The 26,433-nt window shown below is 46.3% G+C and overlaps 1 protein-coding gene across 1 annotated transcript in view; it reads right to left on the reverse strand.

The window, feature by feature from the left end:
• ALS2CL (ALS2 C-terminal like) overlaps positions 1 to 26,433 on the reverse strand; it is a 719,895-nt gene that overhangs the window by 166,451 nt on the left and 527,011 nt on the right. Inside the window, exons 16-18 of the mRNA XM_086941072.1 lie at positions 26,117 to 26,194; positions 14,645 to 14,775; positions 32 to 205 (exon numbers count right to left, since the gene is read on the reverse strand). Of these exons, the coding sequence (XP_086797198.1) occupies positions 32 to 205; positions 14,645 to 14,775; positions 26,117 to 26,194 (383 nt within the window). The remainder of the gene's footprint in view (positions 1 to 31; positions 206 to 14,644; positions 14,776 to 26,116; positions 26,195 to 26,433) is intronic.

The following is a 26,433-nucleotide window of genomic DNA, read 5'->3' on the forward strand; positions in this document are numbered from 1 at the left end:
AAAACAAAAATTGTGTTGCTATCATTACTACCTTTGGCAGAAGAGAATCTCTTGAGATTTACGCAGTTCTTTGCTGGTCTGTACATGGAATCCCAGGTAGAATTCCTCTGTTCCTTCTCGACAACCAGAATTGATGAACCACTGGAACTGATCATAAATTCCCTGCCATCTCTCCTCCACTGGGATCTCATCAGCACCCAATTGTCTATTAAACAAGGCAAAGATAGATCCAATTAGTATCATTCAATTTCAATTTACTGTGTAAGGCTCGACGACCAGAATTGATGAACCACTGGAACTGATCATAAATTCCCTGTCATCTCGTCTCCACTAGGATCTCATCAGCACCCATTTGTCTGTTCAACAAGCAAAGATAGGTCCAATTAATATCTTTCAATTTTATTTTACTGTGTTAGGGTCATCAAGATGGCAAGGTGGACCACCATCATTTTAAAGGATACCACTGTTTTACCCTAAACCAACCTGAAAACTGCTGATCCATAGGGGCAGCACCAGTAACACGTTATCTTCTAATGATAAACTTACCCTGAACAGCCTGTTTTGGTATGCTATGCTTCATATGCTAACCAATTTTATTTTCAATAGACAATTTACTGGACAATATTGAAGTGCCTTTCGAGGATTACAAATAACAATTCCCAATTCATTTAAACCTGTAGTCAAATATTTCCATTATAAAAATTCAGTTGAATCTTCAAAATCACACCTTTCAAGTAAATACAAAATGGAATAGGAAAATGATAGTCCATGTGGTCTTATTTACTATAGATGTCTACTGCACAATAGGTATGGACTGGGAAGCCTCCAATGGAGCGGGGTAGACGTCCCTCGAGGGACCCTGTGTAGGGGAGTTGCTTCAACCAGCAGGGGACGAAATCTTTAATCCTTTTAATACCTCCATCCTCATCCAGTAACTTCTAGATTAACTTAATTGTCATTACTGCAGAGACTTTGGTAGGAATACCCCCTCTCGAAGAACCACCACATAAGTATACCATCACCAGTATTCATATTAGTGTCATGCCAAGTGATACCAAACACTAGGGGGCACTGTCCCATCCTGACTTTCCTTGTGGTGAATGGGGAAGGAAGGGCAGGGTTGAATGTGACAACACACTATCATTGCAAAGGGTAGAGGTATCATTTTGTCAACAATAACGGTCTTAAAGCTCCCAGTGACAATGTTCTACTCTGGTTTTAACAGAATCGCCATCAGGTAGGAACAAGACCCCACTGAAAGTTTTCCATTGTTGCTACTTCAGAGCTTTCAGAGACACCTAATAGCAACATTAACCAGGAGTTTTTTTTCTTTTATTTTTCCACAAAACGTTGAAATTAATGTGGTGTTGTGTCCCCCTCCAGTGTCAACATAAATGCGTCTTTTATTCTCAAATCAACAGTATTTCGCAAAAAATGAGTGCTCAAAGTTGTATTACCCCTATGTATCAATATGTCAACGTATGTCTACGTCCAGCCTCCCACCTTCCTCAACCATAGCCAAGGAATATAATTGGTGAGCTAAAAAGAATCACATAATCTTCCAGAAATGATACTTATTTTTCTTATTTTTTTAAACTTTATTTAGCATTTTGATTTAAAAAAAGCAATCCACTGCGCCCGATGGAAGGGCGACTTGGTTACATAAACATAAGAATTCACAGTTTTCCTCTCAGCTGCGCAATAGGTCATATGTGAACATCACAATCTATAAGTTCCACAATCCTGACCCATGTCAATCACAAATGATGCTGCCCGGCTAACACCCACCCCCCCCCCTCATCCCGCCCACCAGTCCCATCGCCACCCCGGCCCATCGCTGCGTGCAAACATTCTGTCGGATCAAAGGATTTGCCTACATTCTAAACAGCGCATTAGCCCACCCCTGTCGGCTCTAGCCCTTGCTCTTGTTGTGTGGAGTGTTCCTGCTGCTGGGTAGAAAGATAGGACTTGAAGGGGCCCCATATGTCCCTAGGTCTGGAGGCTGGAGGGACTGTGTCTACATAGTGTTCACTTCTCATGGAGCAGGACGCCAAACTTTGGAGCCAGGACTGCACTGTAGGGGCTCTCCTCCCTCTCCAGTGTATCGTCACCTCTCTCTTCGCCAAAAGCAAGGCGATGGCTGTAAACCGCCTGACCTTAAGGGGGAATTGTACCACGTATCATAGGAGAGCAATCTCGGGCAGAGGATTAATCTGTATTTGTATAATCTTGCTGAGCGTATGGTGAACCCCCATCCAGAATGTGTGAATCCGTGGGCAAGTCCAGGCCAAGTGAGCAAAGTCTGCCTGGGGGGATTGGCACCGTTGACATTGGTGTGACCTATTGGGATCAATCCTGTGCGCCCTGAGTGGGGTGACGTATATTCGGCGTGAGAACTTAAAATGAATTAATGTGTGCCTGCTGTTAATAGACACCTGTTTTGTCTCCAGACAGCATGCAGCCCACTGCTCATCAGATATTGGGTCACCTAAGCCCGCCTCCCAGGCCTCCTGCACCCTGGCATCGTCTAATGCAATCAGATCCACACCCGCCCTATAAAGTTGCAAAATTAAATGTACCCCTCTGCTACTGTCAATCACCATTGTCAGTGGAGAAAAAGAAGATGTCTCCAAAGGGAAATCAGGAAGCCGGGCCCGAAGCGCAGGTCTAAGCCTAGAACGCACAAACGTATCCATAAACGAAGCTTCTGGAAAAGGGGACACGTCATCTATGTCAAATATGTGGACTGTTATGTTATGTTATGTTATGTTATGTTATGTTATCCGGATTTGTAAAGCGCAAAGATGCCCCAGCAAAGGGGCGTCCTGGCGCTGGTACAGAACAGAAAAGCCGGACAAGGCTGAGAGACACAACACAACAGAACTAAGGAGCTGGGGGGAAGAGAAAGGTTTTAACAGCCTTCCTGAAAGCAAGGAGCCCATCGATGGCACGAATGTGGGACTGCAGGGAAGAAATCTTCCATTTTGGTGATGCCGAACTTCGTGCAGGTTTTTTGCACAAGCTTTTCTCTGGTTATGGGCAGCAGTTTGGGATTTGGTAGAGGTATGGCTGAGAAATAAACCATTTGTGTATTTGTGTATTAGTGAGGTGTCCCAGTGAGGCCCATGCCCAGCTCGTAGTGGAAACCAGTTGTATATCTGTTTGATCTCGTGGGATCCCGATAGGTAGCACTGCAGTCAGAGTGTCCGGCAGCACAAAGTCCGACTCGGGCTTCAGAAAGGTTATCCTGGCGTCTGGGTGATACCATGCCTGAGCAAAGCTGCACTGTGCCGCCAGGTAGTATAGCTGCATGTCTGGTACCCCCATATCCCCCTTGGCGTAGGGGAGTGTCATGACCTGCCACCTCACTTTCGGCATTCTGTTGCCCCAGACCAATCTAATCAGTTGGGTGCGAAGCGTACTAAAAACCTTCCTAGACAGGGGAATTCGGATATTATGGAACAAGTATAAAAATTTTGGAAGGACTATCATTTTAATAAGCGCCATGCGCCCTGCCATAGATAGAGGCAGCTTCAGCCAATGATCTATTTGTGAATCAAGTTTGGAGATCGCTACCCCGTAATTAAGGCGAATAATTTGATCCTGATCACTGTGTATCTGCATCCCCAAATACCTCACCGAGTCGGAGCACCATTCCAATGGGAATTCAAGTGCCCACTGGTTGGTGCTCTTTGTGAGTGGGAAGATTACCGATTTATGCCAATCTATCCCTAGGCCGGAGTAAGTGCCAAAGCGTATGATTTCTTGTAAAAGTGCATCTAAATTAGTCTCGGGATCATGGACATAAAGGATTTTGTCGTCCGCATACAGGGAGACCAATACGGGCCAGTGCGGAACACCAGGCCCCTGCGGAGATGTTTTTCCTGGAAATGCCTCACTAGCTGGTCCATTGCCAGAATGAACAACAAGGGGGACAGGGGGCTTCCCTGCCTCATACCTTAAGACAATGCAAAGGGGGGAGACAAAGTGCCATTGAGTCGAAGCTTGTCAGTGGGCGAGGTGTATAACAGGGCTGTGGTGGCTATAAAGCCCCGTGACATGCCCATTCGCTGCATTACAGAGAGGAAAAAGGGCCATTCCAGGGAATCAAAGGCCTCTTCGGTGTCCAACAGGACAGCAACCGCGGGGTGTCAGGATCTATTCTATGCAGAGTATTGAATAGAGTGCGGAGGTTAAACGCTGTTGATCTGTGGGGTAAAAAACCTGACTGAGCCGGGGATATTATGGACACCATGAGTAATGAAAGGCGGCATGATAATGCCTTAGCAAGAATTTTGTAATCAAGGTTAAGGAGAGACAGGGGACGATAGGAACCCCACAACAAGGGGCCTTTCCCGGGTTTGGGGAGTAATATAATGACTGCCTCGCGGAGTATGGGAGGGAGAACCTGTTTTTCCAACGCTTCGGCGTACATATTTAGCAGCCGAGGAATCAACAGTTCCTTGTAAGCCTTGTAAAATTCCCCCGTGTACCCGTCCAGCCCGGGGGCAGAAGAAGGTTCAGGGACGTAATCGCTTCGCCTATGCTTTCCGCTGTGATTGGTATCTTTACGACGTCTTGCATACATTTTTCAAGGAACACAAGTGCAATTTCTGATAGATAGGCTTCTTGTGATGTGTAGTCTGAACCCAGTCTTGTGGCATAAAGTGTTTTGAAATACGAGAGAAATTCCTGCTGTATTTACAAAGGGTCAGTAATGTGTTGACCTGTCTGGGAACGTAGCTCAGTGATATAAGCCTTGGTGTAGGGGGTCTAAACATTTGTGCCAGAACCCTACCAGGGCAGTCTCCCTCCCCGTACACCCTTGCATTGTGGTATTTCCCCATGTACAGAATTTCCCGCTCAGCAGTCTCTCTATACTCCAGGAGCAAGGCAGCCTGTGCCATCGTGCGCTCCAGGTCGAACGCCGCCACCTGTGCAGAATCCAATGCCCCAATCTCCCTCTCAACCCTAGTAAATGTATTGCGAATGTCACGAAGTACCCCAAAACACTTGGTGTGGGACTTGGCCCTTTCCCCAGAAGTTTTTTGCTTTTTACCCCTTTTAATTTAGAATGCCCCTATTGAAACAACAGTATGTAGGCCTTGTGTAGTGGAGAAGGGCCTGTGTAGTGTAAAACTAGTGTTAAGGTGCAGGTGCCCACTTCCCCTGTCATGGCCGCCACGGACCCCTGCTACTGCAGCGCGGTCTTTGTGGGCGCATTCTAGTGGTCAGGAGCTGGCTAGAACCCTCCAAACAATGTATCTATACTAGCCTGCCAGCCTGCCCATAGCCAGAATGGTGGAACCAACTAGAACCACCTGGAACCTTCTGGAACAGGTGAGGTGACACCAACTGCAACTACCAACTGTCAACTGGCACTATAAAAGGAAAGGGAGGGAAACTTTCCTGTCAGACTGAGGGAGCGCAGACCTGGGGGAGAACCTACGCAGGAGCTTTAGGCGGTGGGGCCTAGACAGGGGCCTCTGACACTGGTAGAGACAGGGCCTAGGTGCTGCCTATCAAGTGTTGAGGTGTCCTGAATTTGCCCCTCTGACCTGGCCCGGCGGAAGGGGAACCCCTAGTCTGCTTGAAGGGAACTGGCTAAGGAGATCTAACACCAGCCACCAACTTTACCCCCTTCAAGGAAACAAGAAACCAACTGAAACTTACAAGGGCGCAAGAAACATAAAGCGCTAAGAAGAAACCAGGCGCAAGGAACATAAAGCGCCAAGAAGAGACTGAATCACCACAGGACATTTGAAGAACCACACAGGTATTGGCGCTGTGTTGCTCCCTGTGCCCCCTGACGCCATCTGGGATCCCTCTTTCTGGTTTGCCACGGATGTGTGGTCTGTCCTGTTGGTTCTACTGAACTACATGCTCTGCCTGAGCTGTGTTTAGCTCTCCCTGACTAAACTACCTGTACTGCCAGGCGCTGAACTGAATTATTATTGGGACTGCTGTCCTGCTGCATTCCTAGCCAGAACCCGTACAAAGCGCTAAAGACTGCCTGTGCCCATAAAGCGCTGTGACCTGTGCCTGAGAGGCACTATTGCTGTAATTAATCCTGATTATCCATCACCGTCAGTTGAGGATCTGTGGCTGTCAGGAGCGCTATTGGGGGAACTGCATAAGCGCTATAATGAGGACCTGTTATGCTCACCTGTGGGGTCCTGTGAAGCACTAGCCACTGACCTGACTGAGAAGCGCTGTGATCCTTTGATCTACTGGGGCCCGGAGACTGTTGTACCTGTGAGAAGCGCTGGCAGCAGCATCCCCGAGGCGCTACAAGTGTTAAGCGCTCACCTGCTGTGCCTTAGAGGCTCTGAAGTGGCCGAGCGCTGCTCCGCCTTGTGCCCTGGAGTGGAGGCTCTGAAGCGCTGTGTCCCCAAAGGTGCTGCCCGCTGTACCGCTGTGTCGCGGGAGCCTCTGCATCGTCTTCTGCCCCCATCGGCGGCCCTCAGTGCCAGGAGAGGGCCGCCACCGCATCGCTGCACAAGGAGATCACCGCCGCAGCCCGGGGGGCTCTCGGGCCTTGTGCTTGCTGACACGGCCCGGCGCTCACTCGGTGGCACCGGTGCCGCTTTCATTCCCCGCCTCGGCGGCCCTCAGTGCCTGGAGAGGGCCGCCGTGAAATTACCTCAGACCGGGGTAGGCCCGACGAAGCCAGCCTGCCGGCCTCACGTGACGGGGGCGTCGGAAGTGACTCCGCCCCAGCCACACTTTGATTGGCCGCCTGCTTCGTGCCCCCGCAGGCCACGCTGCCATTGGCGGCTACGGGAGCACCCACGTCCTCATTGGTTTTCTGCCTCAGCCCCGCAGATCGCTACGCGATTGGCTGCAGGGGTCAAGCCCCCCCCACGCGCCTTTCTCCTGATTGGTCCTGGGCCCAGGGAGGGTTTAGAGGCCCGGGACCGTGTCGTCCAAGAGTACCAGGGCCTCCACAACGTAGGAGAGCCCCCAGCTGCCGGTGCAACTTCCCTCGGGCCCTGACCGGCTTGCATACACACCGGAGGGCTCACGAAGAAGTCGGAGCCCTCCCCTAGACGTCGCCCGGGCCCCGAGCGGGCTGAAGACAGACAGATAATCCGTAGAGGGCAGCCTGCCAGAGAGCACGCGGGGCCTCCTAGGTACAGAGCCTGATTCCAGTTGTTGTGACATACGAGCAGGGGGTCAGATGCCTCAATGAGCCACTTCTACGCCAGGGTTAGGGGATAAAATACTCACTGCCTGCCTGGGGTAAGGTTCCAGGCTTATTCAGGCCTACACGTATTTAACCTGCTGAAAGAAAGGTTGTCTAAATGCCTACTGGGTTACAATGAAAGGTCCATAGCTGGGTAATGTTAATGCATACTTATGGAAGGTTTTCTTGGTACTAGTTAAATGCACTACATTTAATGATCTGGTTAGCCCAGATTTAGGAAAGGTTCATTACCAGCGAATGAGATTACTGTAATGTTATTCCTGACTAAGGAGATGTTTCACTTATGCTGAGGAAGTGTTATTGCTGCAGCTATTGAAATGTTTGATATGGAACGAAAAGTTTTGTCCACATTTAAGGCACTGCTTATTCCCGCATTACAGTGAAATTATCCCCTGGCTAGGGGTTAGGTTCTGCGGAGTGAAGTGCTGTGTAGCCCAGCTTGATTGTTAATGGCTGTTTGTCCCTGAGTAATGTAATGGTTCATTCCTGAGTAAGGAAAAGATTTACTCTTGCCCAGGGAAGGGGTGCTCCTATTCCCCTGAAGTGTTTACTCCTGATTTGGGAGAGGTTTACCTTGGTTAACTAACTGTTCTACATAAGGAAATATTTAGACTTGCATAGGAGGATGATGGCTAAGTGCCTACAGGGGTATGATGAAATATTCTTCTTGATTGAGGAGAGGTTGACCCTGCACAAGGGGATGGCTGAAGGGTTTACTTCAGACACCGGGCTGTTTACTCCAGCCTCATGAAATGTTTTACTCCTGCTTCACAGAAGGTGGTATGTCAATCTAGGCTACGGCTAAGGAAAGGTGTTACATTTACTGAAAGATTGTATATGCCTAATCCAAGTCTTTTAAGCGCAGGCTTGCCTGTTAAAATGGTTATACCTACCCACGAGGTTGTTTATTCCTAATGAAATGTTACTTCCACGTAGTGCTATATTTATTAGAAGCCTACAGTGATTTATTTACATGTTGCTGTTCTGAAACGCTTAGCTTTGCTTGGGGAGTAATAAGTAGAAACCTACTGTTATTTATTGAAATGCTTTCTGTTGTAAAACGCTCACCCTTGCTTGGTGAGAGGTGGGTAAAAAGCCCACAGGGCTAATAAGATGACCTATCATTTTGGTTGTCTCCTTAATGTATTTGATGCAGGTGCTGACCAGGAGCAAGGCATAGGTCAGGCCTGTACAAAGTTCATAGGTCGCACGCTACTCCACCATTCCAGCGTGTGTACCCCAGGAGCATCACGGTAGATGTAGTTTTCTCAAAGCGGGTGCGCTTATCAAAAGTTCCGAAGTGTGATGCACGGTTGCAGGCCAACTCTGGACACCGGTGTTTCTGGATTATTGTCCGTCATCAGCAGGGTGTAGGATGAGTTTCAGGGGTTGCTGTGCAGGCTGCCAAAGTGTTATCAGGTATGGTACCTCTCCGGGCGCGTAGGGCGTTACCTGAGCTCGTCAGCTCGAAGGCTCAAGGGAGCCGTAACTAAGTACAAAGTTCATAGGTCGCACGCTACTCCGCCATTCCAGCATGTGTACCCCAGGAGCATCACAGTAGATGTAGTTTTCTCAAAGCGGGTGCGCTTATCAAAAGTTCCGAAGTGTGATGCACAGTTGCAGGCCAACTCTGGACACCGGTGTTTCTGGATTATTGTCCGTCATCAGCAGAGTGTAGGATGAGTTTCAGGGGTTGCTGTGCAGGCTGCCAAAGTGTTATCAGGTATGGTACCTCTCCGGGCGCGTAGGGCGTTACCTGAGCTCGTCAGCTCGAAGGCTCAAGGGAGCCGTAATTAAGTACAAAGTTCATAGGTCGCACGCTACTCCACCATTCCAGCGTGTGTACCCCAGGAGCATCACGGTAGATGTAGTTTTCTCAAAGCGGGTGCGCTTATCAAAAGTTCCGAAGTGTGATGCACAGTTGCAGGCCAACTCTGGACACCGGTGTTTCTGGATTATTGTCCGTCATCAGCAGAGTGTAGGATGAGTTTCAGGGGTTGCTGTGCAGGCTGCCAAAGTGTTATCAGGTATGGTACCTCTCCGGGCGCGTAGGGCGTTACCTGAGCTCGTCAGCTCGAAGGCTCAAGGGAGCCGTAATTAAGTACAAAGTTCATAGGTCGCACGCTACTCCACCATTCCAGCGTGTGTACCCCAGGAGCATCACGGTAGATGTAGTTTTCTCAAAGCGGGTGCGCTTATCAAAAGTTCCGAAGTGTGATGCACAGTTGCAGGCCAACTCTGGACACCGGTGTTTCTGGATTATTGTCCGTCATCAGCAGAGTGTAGGATGAGTTTCAGGGGTTGCTGTGCAGGCTGCCAAAGTGTTATCAGGTATGGTACCTCTCCGGGCGCGTAGGGCGTTACCTGAGCTCGTCAGCTCGAAGGCTCAAGGGAGCCGTAATTAAGTACAAAGTTCATAGGTCGCACGCTACTCCACCATTCCAGCGTGTGTACCCCAGGAGCATCACGGTAGATGTAGTTTTCTCAAAGCGGGTGCGCTTATCAAAAGTTCCGAAGTGTGATGCACAGTTGCAGGCCAACTCTGGACACCGGTGTTTCTGGATTATTGTCCGTCATCAGCAGAGTGTAGGATGATAGGTCAGGCCTGTGTTTTACTAAAAATGTATTTATCCTATAATTAATATTTATGGAATATCTAATATGTATTCAACTGAAGTTTAACGACAAGTGTTGACACACAGGTATCTGAAAAGAGAACTATGAAGCTAATTTTATGATGAATTCCTAATACCCTGATCCTGCTCTATCTTAATAAAGTTGACTTGAGTTTTTACATAAGCTCACTGGAGTGGTGTCACTAATTGCGTGCCCATTTTTCTGTCTCAGTGGTTGCGTGTGCTGTATGGTCGCTTTACACATAAGCTTTCGGATGCCTGACCGCTCGTGCCATGCTACCCTAGGGGACTGGTGACCCCAGTTCCAACACTTGGCCATACACACTCCTCTAAGATAGGCCTTAAAGCCCTCCCAATACACTGCCTCCGTGTCCACCGAGCCCTCCTTAAGTGCAAAATATTCCTCTATTGCATTCTGGATCTCTTGCCTAAACACCTCGTCCTCAAATGCTCGATGGGGAAACCTCCATTGCCTCTCAAAACCTTCAAGGCGTAGAATCCGCAGGGTCAACAATACAGGGCAGTGGTCAGAATAAGTTCTGGGCAGTGTCTGAAGTCCATGAAACCACTTGGAGATGTCGGGAGTAACCAACCAGTAATCAAGTCGGGACCAGGTGTCGTGCAGACTCGTGTACTGGGTGTAAGTGGTGTGTCCTGGGTCCCGTGAACGGCCCACGTCTAGGAGCGAAAAATGTCCACATATAGATTGCAAAGCTTTACGGGCTCAGGGTTTAGCGTCAGGGGAGGTTGAGGTGCTGTCAGTGGGAGGGTGTAGGGCGATATTAAAGTCACCCCCCAGTAGGAGTGGAATGGGGCCTAACAGTAGTAGTTTGGATAGCAACACATAATAAAAATCAGGGTAATCAGTGTTTGGGCCATATACGCAAACTAGCGAAATCCTTTGGTTTATCAATGTGCCTTCCACCATCACATATCTGCCATCTGGGTCAGTGGTAACCGAGTTGCATTTGAAATGTAACCTCTTGTGAATAAGTATGGCAGTACCTCTTGCGTAATTGCTAAAGTTTGCAAAAAACCTGTGCGGGCCCCAAGAGGGGGCAAATCTGGCATGATCGCTAATAGGAAGGTGGGTTTCCTGTAAGAAGGCCACATCCACCTCATGCCTAGTAAATAATGAACCACCTGACGTTTCTTGTGTGTGTTGTTTAGGCCGCGGGCATTCCATGTCGCTAGTGCGATATTTGAAGGACCAGCGTTGTGACCTAACTACGCCATTTCAAAGAGTACAAATCATGTGCAGTACAGAACCAAGTAAATTGCCCTTCTGTCGTGAACTGTAAGAAAGGAACTAAAGCTACAGTGCAATGCAATGCAAACAATACCCCACCCGCCTCCCCCCACCCAGCCTGCCCGGCCACCCGGATAGGCAATACCAACTGTAAAACAACGTACAACAGTACCAATGAGATTTTGAAACCGGAAAGTGGTGTAATAAACGTGGTACAATCTGATATCATCTGTACAATCTCAAGGTGTTCACCAAAGTAGGAGGATGTTCACTCTCCAACAGCCTAATAACCCAAATGAACATTGTATTCAACATATGGTGTCCCAGCTATCAGTTCAACATGGGAAGCATGCAGTATAGTTGAAGGAAGTTTGCCATCAACAGTCAGCCATGTCCAGAGTTCGAAAACAAATCCACACTGACCGCTGAGCCGCTATGCGGAGGTGAGGCAGTATCCGCCTCTGCGGAGCGTTTGTTGTTTTGCTTATAAGTGCAGCAAAATTCTTGGGCTTCTGTAGGATTCTCAAATTTACGCACCCGGCCATTCACCTCCAACCTCAGTCTGGCCGGGTAAATCATGCCATATTTCAGCCCTACGTTCTTAAACGTTGCCTTTACCCCTAGGTATTTCCTCCGGTCTTCTTTTACCATGGCGGTGAAATCCGGGTACAGCGACAGTTTAGAACACTGCCAGGGGAGTTTGCCTTGCTCCCGTGCCAGTCGGAGTGCTGTGTCCCTGTCCCGAAAGTTCATTATGTGCGCTATGATAGGCCTAGGTGGACAACCAGGATTGAGGCGGGGGCCCAAGGACCTGCGGGCGCGCTCAACCACGAAGGCAGCAGTTAAAGACTCATTCCCAAAAAGGTCTGTGAGGATCGTTTCTACTAACGTGTCCATGCGTTTCGCAGCCGTGGTCTCCAGTACGCCCATCAAGCGAATGTTATTGCGCCGACTGTGCGCCTCCAAATCTTTGTTCTTCGATGTGACTTCCTTCAGGATCCTTTCCAAGCGGGCCAGCCTTTTCACCGATTGCGCAGTTCCATCCTCTAGGTCTGATGTGCGGGATTCTACAACATCCAGTCGTCTGTCATGTGCTTGGATCTTGGCTCCCAGTTCCGCCATGTTTCTGTCCAAGGAGTCAAAGTGGACATCAAGCGCCTTAAGCCCTGCTCTCAGTTCCAGCAGTAGTGGGTGTAGCTGGTGCAGGTCTTCGGCTGAGGTGGATTGGGGTTGCCCACCGTCTGCCATGTCATTGGACTGATCCCTGACAGGATCCGCAAGCTTTATGAAGGGGAGTACACGCTGTTTCGGATCTCTGTGGCCCAAGCCACAACTGGTAATGACAAATCACTGGTGGCTAGCTAGTTTCCAATGGGACAAAATCAGTGGTGCGGCGCAAGGGGGACACAGCCAGTGTCGCAGTGCAAGGACCCACCCTGCCGCCGCCACTCACCCAGCGCTCCCGCAACCAGTCTCACTGCTCGCCAGGGTGGGCCTCAGATGCCAACAGCATCGTCAGGCTCCCCACTCATAGGATGGGCAGAGAGCATACACCTAGGCTCCGCCTGGGGAGGAGAAGAATGAACTGTCTACCTTGTGCCTATGTCCTCTAGAGTTGTAGTTGGCCTCACGCTGGTGCAAGTAATCAGCCACATGGTCTAAGAAGCCACTGCGGGCAAGTTCTGCAGTATGGGGTGAATCCCGGCTTTAATCAACCACAGCGATGCCAGGGAGGGGGGGAGGGGCCGCCCGTTGAGCCCCTATGCCTGTCACCGGCTCTGTACTTCTCTGCCCTGCAGGGGCTGTTGGGGCGCCACAGTGAGGCCGGTGCCTGCTCCCTGCGCCCGATGAAAGAGACCGCCTCCCCGCACTCGCGGGAGCCCGCAGGCACTGGAGCAGCTGGTGGTGTCACGCGGAAGGCCCGGAGATCATTGTAGTGGCAAAAGGGCTCCGGGCATGCTTATCAAGCCCCCAGCGACGCTGCAGGAGAGCCCGCACTCACCGCACCTCCTCAGCGCCGATCAGGGGCCGCTGTGCCGCTGCAAATTCATCCTCCTCTCCGCCCGGGTCCGCCCCGCCGCCATTTTGTGAGGCCACCTCGATGACCAGTGGAGCCGCCAATCTTCCTCGCGCTGTGATGTTGAAGCTGCCAGGCTGCCGCAGCCAGTGCCGGTAGTCTTCTAAGGATCGCTCAGCTGCATGCCGGAGATATTAGTCGCATAGAACACCGGGCAGTGTTCAAAATGGGGTTCCGGCCAGGAGAGCTTCAGCTCCATGCGGCGATCCCGTGCACGGCGTAGCCACACCCCCCCTTCCAGAACTGATACTTTGAGCATTAAAAGGGTAGTGCTGAAGATAATGCTAACCAAATCCAAATCTCTGCTTTGGTATTATGCCGTCAGCCTAGAGGGATGGCCTAAGGCAGTTAGTGTTGACACAGTTCCTATTTCTTTTAATTTTCAGTATTTTATTTACTATTTACCTAATGGACATCACAAACTGAACTGTCCCTTGGTGCTTAAATAGCAAATATTATTCATACAACTCATTTTAAAAATACACTCTATAATGATGAAACATGATTTGAATTTGTGACAAATTTTACACCAGGGTCCAATAACGCTGAAAACAAACAACAAGCAAGTAAAACGTAAGAAACAGACAGCTAAATATACGCAGTAAGGGCGTAGTTAAAAATAAATACATACATGGTTAGGGATAAGGGTAGAGCTAGGGCAATAAAAAAATGAGTAACAGGTAATAAAAAGAGAAATGTTTAGAGGGGTACCCCAGTATGAAAAAAGTCTCATACAAAGAAAGATCTCAATAGCAATGAATAAGTCCACAATAATCACAAAGAACCTGATGTTAGGGTGATTGGGATTTGCAGGTTTTACAGCTGTATTTTGAGACAAAAAGGGTACCCAAGTAAACTCAGCCAGGGACCTCGGGATTCAATTATTTTAAACTACAATGGTCCTTAGGAAATTAGGGATTTACTTGTCTAGCCGGTCAGAGGTCTAATATTTAATATTCAGCAATTCTTTGAAATGTGTACAGACAAAATTACAGAGTGAATTGGTTTTACAACTGTGACGCAAAGCTTGCACACAGATACCTGCAGTTGGTACTAATCCACTCAACTGTCTGCCAATATTTTATGGATACATATTTTTCTATCTTTAGCTTCTACAAAATGACTACCTTGACTAAGATGCCAGGTAACATGACAGGGTATCTTTATAAAACATATATTTGTTAAGATTATTAGAATACAGTTTTTGGTCCAAATAGGTTTCCTCCCCCATTAGTGGGAAAGGGGCTGTTGAGGTGTGTTTTTGTATAGCTTATGGTGATGGAAGTTTAGATTGCTCTCTTTGCTGTTAGGTTTGTTTTTTGCTATGTCCTTAAAATGCTAAACCAAGACAATATTGCCTCTGGATGTAACATTTTCACAGTTCCAGTCAATACTTTGCAGAGCAGAAATTTCACCGAACACTATTAATACCAATTTAGAAAAGCAGCTGCACATAGGACATGTCCACTGCTCACATTTGTCGTGTTGTCCTGTAATCCTCCTGGTTGCTTCCTGTATTCAGAATTCCCTGAGTCTGGAGCCCAATTTCAGAATTTTTGCTGAAAGTACCTTCTAATGTAAACCCATTCTGAAAGGTAAGCTTCCCCTGAAAGGAAAAAAAAGAGATCAGTTAAAAGGCTGTTCCTTATGCCATGGAGCTTCATTGATCCCAGTTCTGTCTTCATATCTTTAAATGGTTATGAACTAATGTGAATTTGTAATAATGGCATATAGTAAATCAGTTAATAAATGTGGGAGTTTAATTTTGCCTCTGATTCCAGTTTTGTCAGTTGAAGATATTTATGAGCCTTTTTAATCCTCCTTCTTTGTGGCCAGTTGCTGACATCTTTGTGGTCTACCTCAAAATATAATCTTTAATCGCCCACCTCAGATGACCAGCAGGTACTTATATCACAATACTAACGTTTATTACATGTGTAATTGTATGGAACTGTTAAGAAAGAAAATTAACAGTAAGTGAAATTAGCTAATTCCCTAAAAGTTCCTAAAATAAGTCAATGGCTAAGTAGTTACTCAAAACATGACCTGAGCAATTACTCAAAACACTCAACACTAAGGGGCACATGTATCATTTGAAATTCCGTTCGCAAAGGGGCAGATTCGCAGAATCTGCTCCTCTGTGACCACAATTTCTGCATTTGGGATACATCATCCCAAATGCAAACATTGCAATTTGTGATTGCACTTAAGGAATGGCAAATTGCAATGCCTTAAGTGCAATGCAAGATTGCATTTAAAATAGCGATTTCCCTACTGTGGACCGCTAAATACCGATTATTTCAACCTGATGCTATATAGCGGAAACTTTGAAAAATACACTAAAGTACATTTTTCAAAGTTTCAGGTTGCACACACACACATGCCCTTGGGGCATTTGTGTGTGCAACATGGGTGTACATCACAATTTCAGGGGTGCAACAGGGTGTTCTTTCGACACCCTTGCAACCCGGAAATTGCATGCGTAATTTGCGAGTACCTATTGGTACTCGCAAATTACACATGCAATTTCGCATTCATTCATATGGGTCTGTGAGCCCATAGGAATGACACCCTCTGCTACTTCACGCAGCACCTTTCTTCAACCCCTTCATTCACTTAGATCCGTGGTAAGAAACAACGCCAACTCTCCTTACTTTCCACGTACTGCACGGACAACTCCAGCTACCGCAAGCAGCCCTTCGAGACCTTAACACTACCCCCTCCACTCCTTCCGTTCCGGAAGAACATCGATCCCTATTACTCATAACTGATGATAGAAGCAACAACTCCATCTCCTCATCATGTACTGCACAGACACCCTCAGCATCTTCAACATCATGCAGCACGTCTAGGGACCCTACTACTACCCCCACTGCCCATTATCTCTGGAAGAAAATCGACCACACCTCTCACCTAGAATCAATGAAAGAGGTAACAACTCTTTCACCTTAGCACACACTACACCGCTATCCTCATCATTCTCTCGCAACACTTCTCGGGACCCTACTACTACTACCCCCACCTCCTTTCCCTCTCCGGAAGAAATTCGACCCCGTCGTGTACCCACATTCATTGAAAGAAAGATAAACAACTCGCCCCATTAGTACGCACTGCATTATCATCCTCAACTAGACCTACCATGAGAACGAACTTTAATACTACTCCCTCTACACCCCATATCCTGTCTTCCCCACAGCATCAACAGATGGAACAAGACTGTCTCGAGACCTCATACCACGCCTCTAGAAACCTTCAAAACGTTATCCTTGAAATCAAAACCATCATATAACTTGCTGAAAAATCTCTTACTAAACTTAAGTATCTTCAAAACTCGCTAAAGACAGTTGACATAGTGACAAAAACTATCCCCCTGCCTCTAGACAATGGATACTTGTGCAGGCGCAATCTCAACAATTCCATTACGGACCAGGAAATGCAAACTCTGTTACGGTTGTACGAATCTCCATCTGACCATGTATTAGACAAAGCGGAATACGCTATCCGCCAAGTCTCCATCAACCCTTGCAGAACCTCACATCCAATCCATAGAGGAATAAACCAGAATAATCTTCACTCTATAACCCCAAACCAAGATAACCAGGAGCCTAGTCTCAAGAATCCCTCAAACCAGATTTCTTGCCTTCCACTAAACTGCCGCTCAGCCCCTAAACACGCCTCTGACATTGCCGACCTCATCCTTAGCATGAAAATGGACATAATTATTCTCACTGAAACATGGCTCAAGGAATCATCCATTCCATGCCTTGACCTTCTGGTCCCCCAGACTTCAACATCATTAGACTAGACTGACCTCACAAAATAGGCAGGGACTTAGCCTGCATACATCGTTCTGACCTCACCATCTCAAAATTTCACTTAGAACCCCATGACTCCTGTGTATAGCTTGGGATCTCTGTGAATTCACCAAGCAACCAATCCCTCAAATTACATATATTCTACCATCCTCCTGGACAAAACATAATTTTCACAGAACAACTTATGGAAATCATCACGGCAAACTTGTCTCCTCACTTGAATGACATATTCCTGGGTGATTTCAATCTCCACTGGGAGAACAAACTGGACAAGCAGGTCAACGCCCATATAACCTTCCTTGCTGACCACTCCCTGATCCAAGCTATCTCAGAGCCCACTCACTCAAAAGGTGCCACGCTAGACTGGCTCATTTCTAAACTAAATCCTATTGAATCAATCTTGATTACCCCTTGTGACTGGTCAGACCATCACATTATCACCTTCCAAATCCCTTCCTGTAACAAAAAAATCCTCCCACAACAAATTAAACCTAAACAATGGATAAGAGACACTAAGAACATTAAATGGAACAAGCTTGCCTCCCAATGTGAGAAGGCTCTTATCCCCCCAACAACACAGGAGACGTCACTGCCCTCACTGATCACTATAACTCCACGATGACCAAAATAGTCGACCAAGCCGCACCGCCAAAACTCAAAAGAATACCTGACAAGGATAAAAACGCATGGTTCAGTGAAGCCCTAAAGGGGGAGAGACGCAAACTCAGATCAACTGAACGGAAATGGAGGCAACAACCCTCCCCCCGTCTGAAACTACTCCGAAAAGCAAGAAAATCATACAATAAAAGTATTCTAAGATCATAAAAAAGACTTCTTCAAATCAGTACTAGAGAATGCTAAAAATAGACCAAAAAAACTCTTCGAAATTCTGAATAAACAATCGAACAAATTGACCAAATCTTCACTCTTAACATCAACCTCACAGCTAAGTAGTGACAAATGTTCCACATTCTTCACAGCAAAAACAAATTCCCTCCAACTTGAATTCAATATGGCTGCAACCAACCTAGTTTGAGTTTGAGTTTAAAAATATTTATATAGCGCACTTTCACCAGCGGTTTCATGGCGCTGCAACAGACAGACCCCCAGGGTGAGAGTGACAGAAAATAATAAGAAGGAAAACAAAAACAACAAGTGATCTAATTAAAAGATTTAGCAAATAGATGGGCTTTGAGCTTTTTCCGAAATTGAGGGTAGAGAGTTAAAGATCTAAGCTCTAAAGGCAGGGAGTTCCATAGGACTGGGGCAAGGGTCGCAAACTTCGATCCTCCCCATTTCTTCCTCCGGAAACGGGAGACTGATAAGAGGGATTGCGTAGATGAGCGTAGTTCCCTAGTTGGAACATAGGGAATGATCTCGGATGTAATGAAGGCCGGAGCTGCGCCCAGTCGTGCTTGAAAGGTGATAGAGGCAAGCTCTTTTTTAAAAAAAAATGAAAAATAATTTTTGTATATGTATTTAAAAGTAAAAAGAAGAAAATTTATTTGCAACGTGCAGTGAATGATTACCTGTATTTTAAAAAGAGATAAATGACTCAAATAATGGAAAAAATTGTCCAACATAATAATAAATGAGTAAACCAATATGTTGAATATGTGCCTTGTTAGGTCTTGAGGGAGTTTTTTCTTGCTTCTACTTGTTTCTTTCCCCTCTACTCCTTGACCTGAAAGTATTTTGAGAGGGGGTCCCCATTTCTATCTAATTGATAGAGGCAAGCTTAAACTGGACGCGTTCACGAACAGGGAGCCAGTGTAAGGATTTGAGAAGGGGTGTTACGTGATGGGATTTTGAAAGATTGAACACCAGCCGTGCCGCCTGGTTCTGGATCAACTGCAAACGCCTTAAACTATATGCAGGTATACCTGCATATAGGGCGTTGCCATAATCCAGGCGGGAGATTACCATCGCCAAGATGATCAATTTCAAGGCATCAAAGGAAAAAAGCGGGATACCTTGCGTATGGTGCGTAGTGACAGAAAAGAAGAGGACACCACAGAGCTAACCTGGGAGTGAAGAGTGAGCTGAGAATTAAGTTTAATACCTAATGTTTTAACTGAGGTAGAATGGACCGGGGGAGAACCAAGGGAAGAGGACCAAAAAAGTGTAGACCAGGGACTGGATGAACCACCCGTCAACACCAGCTCGGTCTTGTCCGGGTTGAATTTCAAATGGTTGTGGTTCATCCAGTCCCGGATAAAAATCATAATAGACTTGAAATTTAAGATGGAGGCAGGGGAAGAAGACAGATTGAAAACAAGTTGGAGGTCATCCGCATAATTGTATACGCTGACCTCCATTTGCTGCAATGAAAAAATAAGGGGGGCAATATAAAGGTTAAACAAAAGAGGTGAAAGGGAGGAGCCTTGGGGGACCCCGCACTGAACTTTCTGGAAGTCCGCAGAAAAATCACCCAGGCGAACAGCCTGGGTGCGGTCCCTCAGGAAGGAGGATAACCAGACCAGGGCGGTACCCCCGATCCCCACCGCCCTGACACGGGAAAGCAAGATGGTATGGTCAACCGTGTCAAAGGCGGCTGAGAGATCGAGGAGGACCAAAGCCTGGGCCTGGTTAGTATACATTCCCTCCCTGAGGTTGTCGAGGACCGAGAGTACTACGGACTCCGTAGAGTGTGCGGGCAGAAACCAGCCTGGCAAGGAGCCAAGACCCCATACTCCTCCACAAAAGTGCTCAAAGAACTGGTGACATGACGTTCGAGCACCTTAGCCAGAAATGGTAGAAGGGAGATGGGGCGATAATTGGCGGGGACCGAAGGGTCTGCGCCGGGCTTCTATAAGATGGGGACTATAACTGCTGTTTTCAATGAATTGGCTACAACCCCCTGAGAGAGAGAACTGTTGAGGAAGTGGAGAGGGGGATCTGGACAAGTTGTATAAATATGGCGAAGGATGTGCGCGGGGCAAGTGTCTAATGGGGAGCCAGATTTAACAAGGGGAATTATAGAGATCAGGGATTCCTTGGTCAAGGGAGGAAGGGCATCGAGTTGTCCCTTATGTGGAGGACACTGTGGGTCAACAAAAGTAGGGGGGGGTGAGGGAATGTTGGCTTTAATAATAGCAATCTTCTCAATAAAGAAATTATTTAAGGAGTGACGGTCCTGGGAAGGGGTGGGCTTAAGAGATGTCCTATCGGAAAATGCCAAATTGTTGACAATCGAGAAAATTTCCCTCGGTTGATTCTCAGCTGCAAGAATCTTTGAGGAAAAGTAGGCCGTTTTTTCAGCCAGGATGGCCTTCTTGTATTGAGCCAGGATAGTAATAAACTCAGATCTGAGTAAGGGACAGTAATTCCTCCTCCAGGCATGCTCGGCTCGGCTCGGCGTACCGCTAGTTTGATGGTCTTGAGATCCTCGTTAAACCACAAGTTGGCATCCTTCTCCAGCTTTGAAGTTACCCGCTTCAGCGGGGCAATGGAGTCACAGCCTGACGAGAGCCAATGTTCAATGGCAGCGGCCTGAGAGAGAGTGGATAGGCCTTGTAGGGTGGGGTAGGAAGAGGTTAATAATGCGGATAGATTCTCCGGATCCACTCGGCTCCATGAGCGGACCCAAACATTTTTTGGGAGCGGGGGCTTAACAGTGGGGTTGATGGGAAGGGTAAACAAAATCAAATGATGGTCAGACCAGGTGCAGGGTGAGATGGATAGGGAGTCTACCGGACAGTTCAAGGACCAAATCTGATCTAAGATATCTCCTTTGACATGAGTGGGAGAATGGACATGTGACACAAAGTTGAGGAATTGAAGGGTATCTGAGAACTCTCTTGAGGACGGACATTCCGCTGGATCTGAAGGCCAAAAATTAAAGTCTCCCAATAATAAGATAGAAGAGTTATTGACCGTAAGTGTGGCCAGTACCTCCTGAAAATCGGAGAGAAACAGTAAGAGTGATTGTGGAGAGCGATAGGTGAGAACACAAGTAAGAGGGGGGGGTGGTAGATGTAGTACGAATGGCAAGGTACTCTGTTGTGGCGATATCTGGCAAAGATAGAAGTTGGAAGGGGAGGTCAGCCCGGGTAATGACCGCTACACCACCCCCCGCCCTACCAGCAGAACGGTCTGCTCGTAGAGCATAGTATGGAGCGGGGAGAGTGGCCAATAAGACAGGGAGAGAATCATCACTGAACCAAGTCTCTGTTAGAAAGAGAAGATCCGGTGCGTGAAGGTCCAGCAGCACCGACAGTTTGTGTGAATGGGCCACTGCTGACCAGGTGTTAAGTTAATAGGCCGAGAGAGTCCTAAGTGATACTGGGCTGGCATCTCCTCTGGGGAGATGAAGGGGAATGGGGGGAGGGAGAGGGAGGGAAGATGAGGAGGCAGGAGACAGATCAAGAGAAGATATGCGGGAGCTAGTAAGGGCAGACAAAGGCCAAGTGCCATGGAGACTGCGGAGTTGAGAGGAAGTGTAGGTGATAAATTGGGCAGAGTGACGTGCCCCTAGCCCCGGTCGGCCGCGGACGGGCGCAGACGGGCTTGACTTATGCGCGACTTCGGCGCGAAGTCGGCGCTCCCGCTGCGCTCGTCCGCTGCGCTTACTCCAGGTCGCCATTTATACCGTTTGTCGTGAACCACTAGACCGCTTACCTGCACGGTGGAGAGGCAGGGCGGAAGTGGTGCAGAGCCAAGCAGGAAGTGTCGCTCGTAAGGAGGACCCTCCGCACAAACGGCACACTGCCGGGGCGGACCGGGGTCGAGAGCGGGATTGACGAGGTAAGCTGGCTAATCAGTTAGCAAAGTTCAAAATGCGGGCGCATTAGTAATATTCACATTACAAGTTTTAAAAAACACAAAGTGCACAACACAGCTCGTAGTCAGCTGGGTTGCTGGTTAAAAGTATCAGCGGCCCTGGAACACGCCTGTAGCCTTCCCACCACAGTTGTCTGCCACAGTTGTCTGCCAGCGAGGCCAAGCAGGAAGCAAGATATAGAAAACGCTTCTGCAGCCACTAGACCGCTCACCTGCACGGTGGAGAGGCAGGGCGGAAGTGGTGCAGAGCCAAGCAGGAAGTGTCGCTCGTAAGGAGGACCCTCCGCACAAACGGCACACTGCCGGGGCGGACCGGGGTCGAGAGCGGGATTGACGAGGTAAGCTGGCTAATCAGTTAGCAAAGTTCAAAATGCGGGCGCATTAGTAATATTCACATTACAAGTTTTAAAAAACACAAAGTGCACAACACAGCTCGTAGTCAGCTGGGTTGCTGGTTAAAAGTATCAGCGGCGCTGGAACACGCCTGTAGCCTGCCCACCACAGTTGTCTGCCACCCCAAAGATCGGTCAAGCTACTAACTTGGTACTACATAAGCAATCTCTGCCCAAAAATAACTCTCAATGGTCCAACTTCAAATGTTATGATATCGATGATATCACCAAAATTCTAACAACTACTAAACTCAACAACCACTTCAATAACCCTGTCCCAGCAAAGTGCCTACCCCACATCGATCATTTCATATCCCCTCTCTGGACCAAGATCATTAATGCCTCGCTATCACAAGGTCACATCCTGGACTGCCTAATATTGGTCAAGTTACTCCTATCCTAAAAAACCGACAGCTAGCTAACTCTGCCACAACAACTTCCGGGCCAATAACCAACATTGCCATGCTAGCAAAGGTCTTGGAAAACTGTGTTCAACAAAAACTGAATTTACACATCACAAACTTCAATTTATTGAACATCCACCAATCGGGCTTCAGACCTGGCCATCGCACTGAAACAGTCATCCTACATATAGGAGACAACGCCCTCTTAGCTCTTGACCGCAATAAAAAATGCCTGCTAGTCTTGCTCGACCTCTCATCAGCCTTCGATAAGGTCAACCACGGCAAACTTCTAAGAAGACTAGAAGACAGGATGGGCTTTTCTGGCACAGTCCTTCTATGGCTCAAATCCTTTCTGGAAAATAGAACACAATCTTTCATGACCAACAATATCCTTCCTCTATCTTCACCTAACCTACTAGGAGTACCACAAGGCTCTATCTTGTCACCCACTCTATTCAATTTATATGTTGAACCTCTCACTGACATACTACAGCAGGCAAGCATCTCCTACCAGTGTACGCAGACGACACCCAACTTTACATCAAAATCACCTCCATGGAAGAGATAAAGTTAATTAATGTAGCTCTCGAAAAAAATGTACAATGGCCAACGACCAACTTTTTCAAGCTAAATTCACCAAAAACTGAACTCCTCTTAACCCCCCCCCCCCAATAACTCACAAGATTAAAGGAATGGACCAAAATGATCACAGCCCTGAATTGCACCCCAACGCTGGTGGACTCCACAATATCACTTGGAGTCACACTGGATAAGAATCTTAACATGCAAGCTCACATTAACTTGATGGCTAAAAATGCCCGCTTTCACCTCAACTATCTAAGAAAAATGAAGCAATTTATCGAGATCCCTGACCTCAAAACTGCAGTTCAGGCCTTAGTCATCTCAAGGCTGGAGTACGATTGCTCCACCCTCTCTGGGCTTCCCAAAATCTCTAACGCACCTCTAAAAGCCTATATCAACGACACAGCAAGACTCAGGATCAAGGAAATTCGACCACATATCGCCACACCTGAAGGCACTCAACTGACTACCCTATGAAGTTTGTATTCACTTAAAGATTACTTGCATTACTCACAAGGGGTTACACCACAATACCCCGCAGTTCCTGGCACAAAACCTTACACTATCTGGAGGAAACAGACATTCCAGGAGCACAGATAATCTACTCCTGAAACCCGCAAGGTTCAACAAGATTAAAACCTCCAACAGAGCATTTTCGGGAGCAGCGCCAAGAATTTGGAACTCCCTTCCGTCATTCATCAGAAAAATCGCCTCAACACCCCTCTTCAAAAAGGAAGCAAAATCATTCCTGATGAGCAAATTCCTCCCATAAAATCTGCGCAAACACCACACCAGCTTCAACTTCTAACTCGTCTATACTCTTTTTCCTTTGATATCTCGAAGATAAGACTTGCTCAAGCTCGATCTGACTCTCTATCGCAGAGCTGTTCTCTACTCTGCCTGTATTCCACAAACTTTATTATGTCCATGTTATTACTCTTTTGCGTTGTTTTTGTCTGTTTTGTTAGTAGCAAATGTGCTTTTCGTTCCCTGCTCACTATGTAAAGCTCTCTGTTACCCTACCTTGGGTCTGGTTCGCGCTATAGAAAACTTTAAAAATAAATAAATAAATAAAATAAATAAGGAATGTTTAGGAATCGCAATTTTTATAGCAATTCCTACATGCATAGGCTTTTGAGAGTCCTTCATTGCGATTCCTTAATAATCACAATTAAGGACTTGCAAAAGTCCACCTTGATGCATGTGCCCCTAAGACTCCTGATATTTAAGCATGCATGTTTAAGTCGTAGGCAAAGGAATGTTTTGGCTGCATACTTGGGTCCCAGGATGTGGTCACAGGCAGTTAAGTCATTTTATTTACCATTTAATGGGAGTTAGGTTCAGGCAATTTTCAGTTCTGTTTCATTGAGGTTTAGCTCCTAAAAACACCCAAGTGTGAAAGAACTCCCAAGAGACTTGGCGACCGATGTCAAACAAACCAAAGAGGATACTCAGTTATGAAAAAGTGGAGGATCTCTGGAAAATAGGAAAACATTTATAAAGTATTTTATCTAAAGATATCCTTTAAAGTACCTTCATCATCCTATCACTGCCCATGTGATATAAAATCACAAAAATTATGACTGGAATGTTTCATTGCTTGAAATAATGTCAGTCACTGGTAATTGCATCGGCCACATTCTAGACCATACTTTTTGTCATTAAAGACAGTGAGCAGCTGTATTCCTATCATACTTGGTCGCCTCCAATAAGAACAGAAAAGGCGAAACTGCCAGGCCAGGTCCCCTCAAGCACTCTACCTATCACTTTTTTATATTTTGAAATGAATAGATTTAGGCATCCAAAGGATAGAAAACATCTTAAATGCTCAAAAAACATAGGTTGATTCACAATATTTAGCTGGAATTCCTTTTATAATTTCGATGATTTAGAGGAAGTTAGAGATATAAAAAGTCGATATTGATAAAATAACATTTATCAGGAATCTGTTAAGAAATAATCATCTGGCCATGCTCATGACAAAATTGATTTTTGAAGACTGACAAATCATTCTCCACAACCAAATAGGTAAAGGAATTGTTTTTTAATCATTCTTATAATTCATATTTCTAGAAAGCACTGGTTATTGCCTCATGTCCACTTTAGACTGGTGTGAATTGGGGTACATTATTGGAGACAGGTTGAATATAGTGATATACTTTTAAGATGTAGAGTTAATAACCAAGGCTAAAAAAGATTTTTTTAAAAAGGAGAAGACGCTAATCTCAGAAGATTTGTATACCTTTTTCTAAAGGTATTCAGGCAAGGATGCATAGTGACTGCTATCTAGACTGGTGCATAGTGACTGATTTCTAGGCTTCCAAAAGTTTAACATGTATTATTAATTGGAGTACCAGTGAGATAGACTATGCAATATTGGTATGTGAAAGGTATGATTTTCATTTTGAAATAGATGCAATTGTCACATAATTACACATATTACACAAATTACATTTCACCTGCTTCTTCAGTCTCTTTAGTTTATACCTCACACAAAAACAGCCATTTGAAATATCAGAAGGCTGGTTTGAGGAGAAAATAACTTGTATGAGCTAAACATTTGTTTTGTTTGAACCAGCATAGATACAAATCACACAAAAGTTTATGTTATATCATAAGATTTGGTAATTACTCAAGATTAAACAAGCAAAACTATAACATTTTACATCAGCAATAGACTAGGAAATGATATTTTGTTTACATTGTATGGGCCGTTTAACACAATTAAACAATTGCCCTGTAGCTGTTCTCTACATTTACAAATAATTCACCTATAGGTGCATTCTTTAGGGGAAAATATAGGATATCTGGAGGGAGAATAAAGCGGTTCAGCATAAGTTAATTATTCAAAGGACTGCCCTCCAGTTATTAGTAGGTTTAGTTGTTGGTAAACGGACATCTAGCAATGTACTCACCTTTCAATCTTTGCAAATCACTGTAAAGGCAATAAGTTAAAAAATATCATAGCTTACCCTGCCAGCCAGGTGTAGCTCTTCTGTGAACTCGCCCTCGTAGAGAGAGTCATCTTCAGAAATGAGAACCCCTGGGCCCTAACAAAAAAAGCCTACATTACTAAATAAAATAGTTTTTGAGTGATATACGTTTAACATCTAATGTACATATTCTCAATGTGGAATTAACACACCTAGTTAGAACACATGGAAGACACACATACAACACTTGCACATCGTACATTTTATCCTGTTGTGCTTTGTCCATTCGTGTAAAAAATACACACAAAGCCATAAAGAATTTTTGGCCACTTTCACATATGTAATTCCACTTTTGA

Source organism: Lissotriton vulgaris, chromosome 10 (genome assembly GCF_964263255.1).
Source record: "Lissotriton vulgaris chromosome 10, aLisVul1.2, whole genome shotgun sequence".
NCBI lineage: Eukaryota > Metazoa > Chordata > Amphibia > Caudata > Salamandridae > Lissotriton > Lissotriton vulgaris.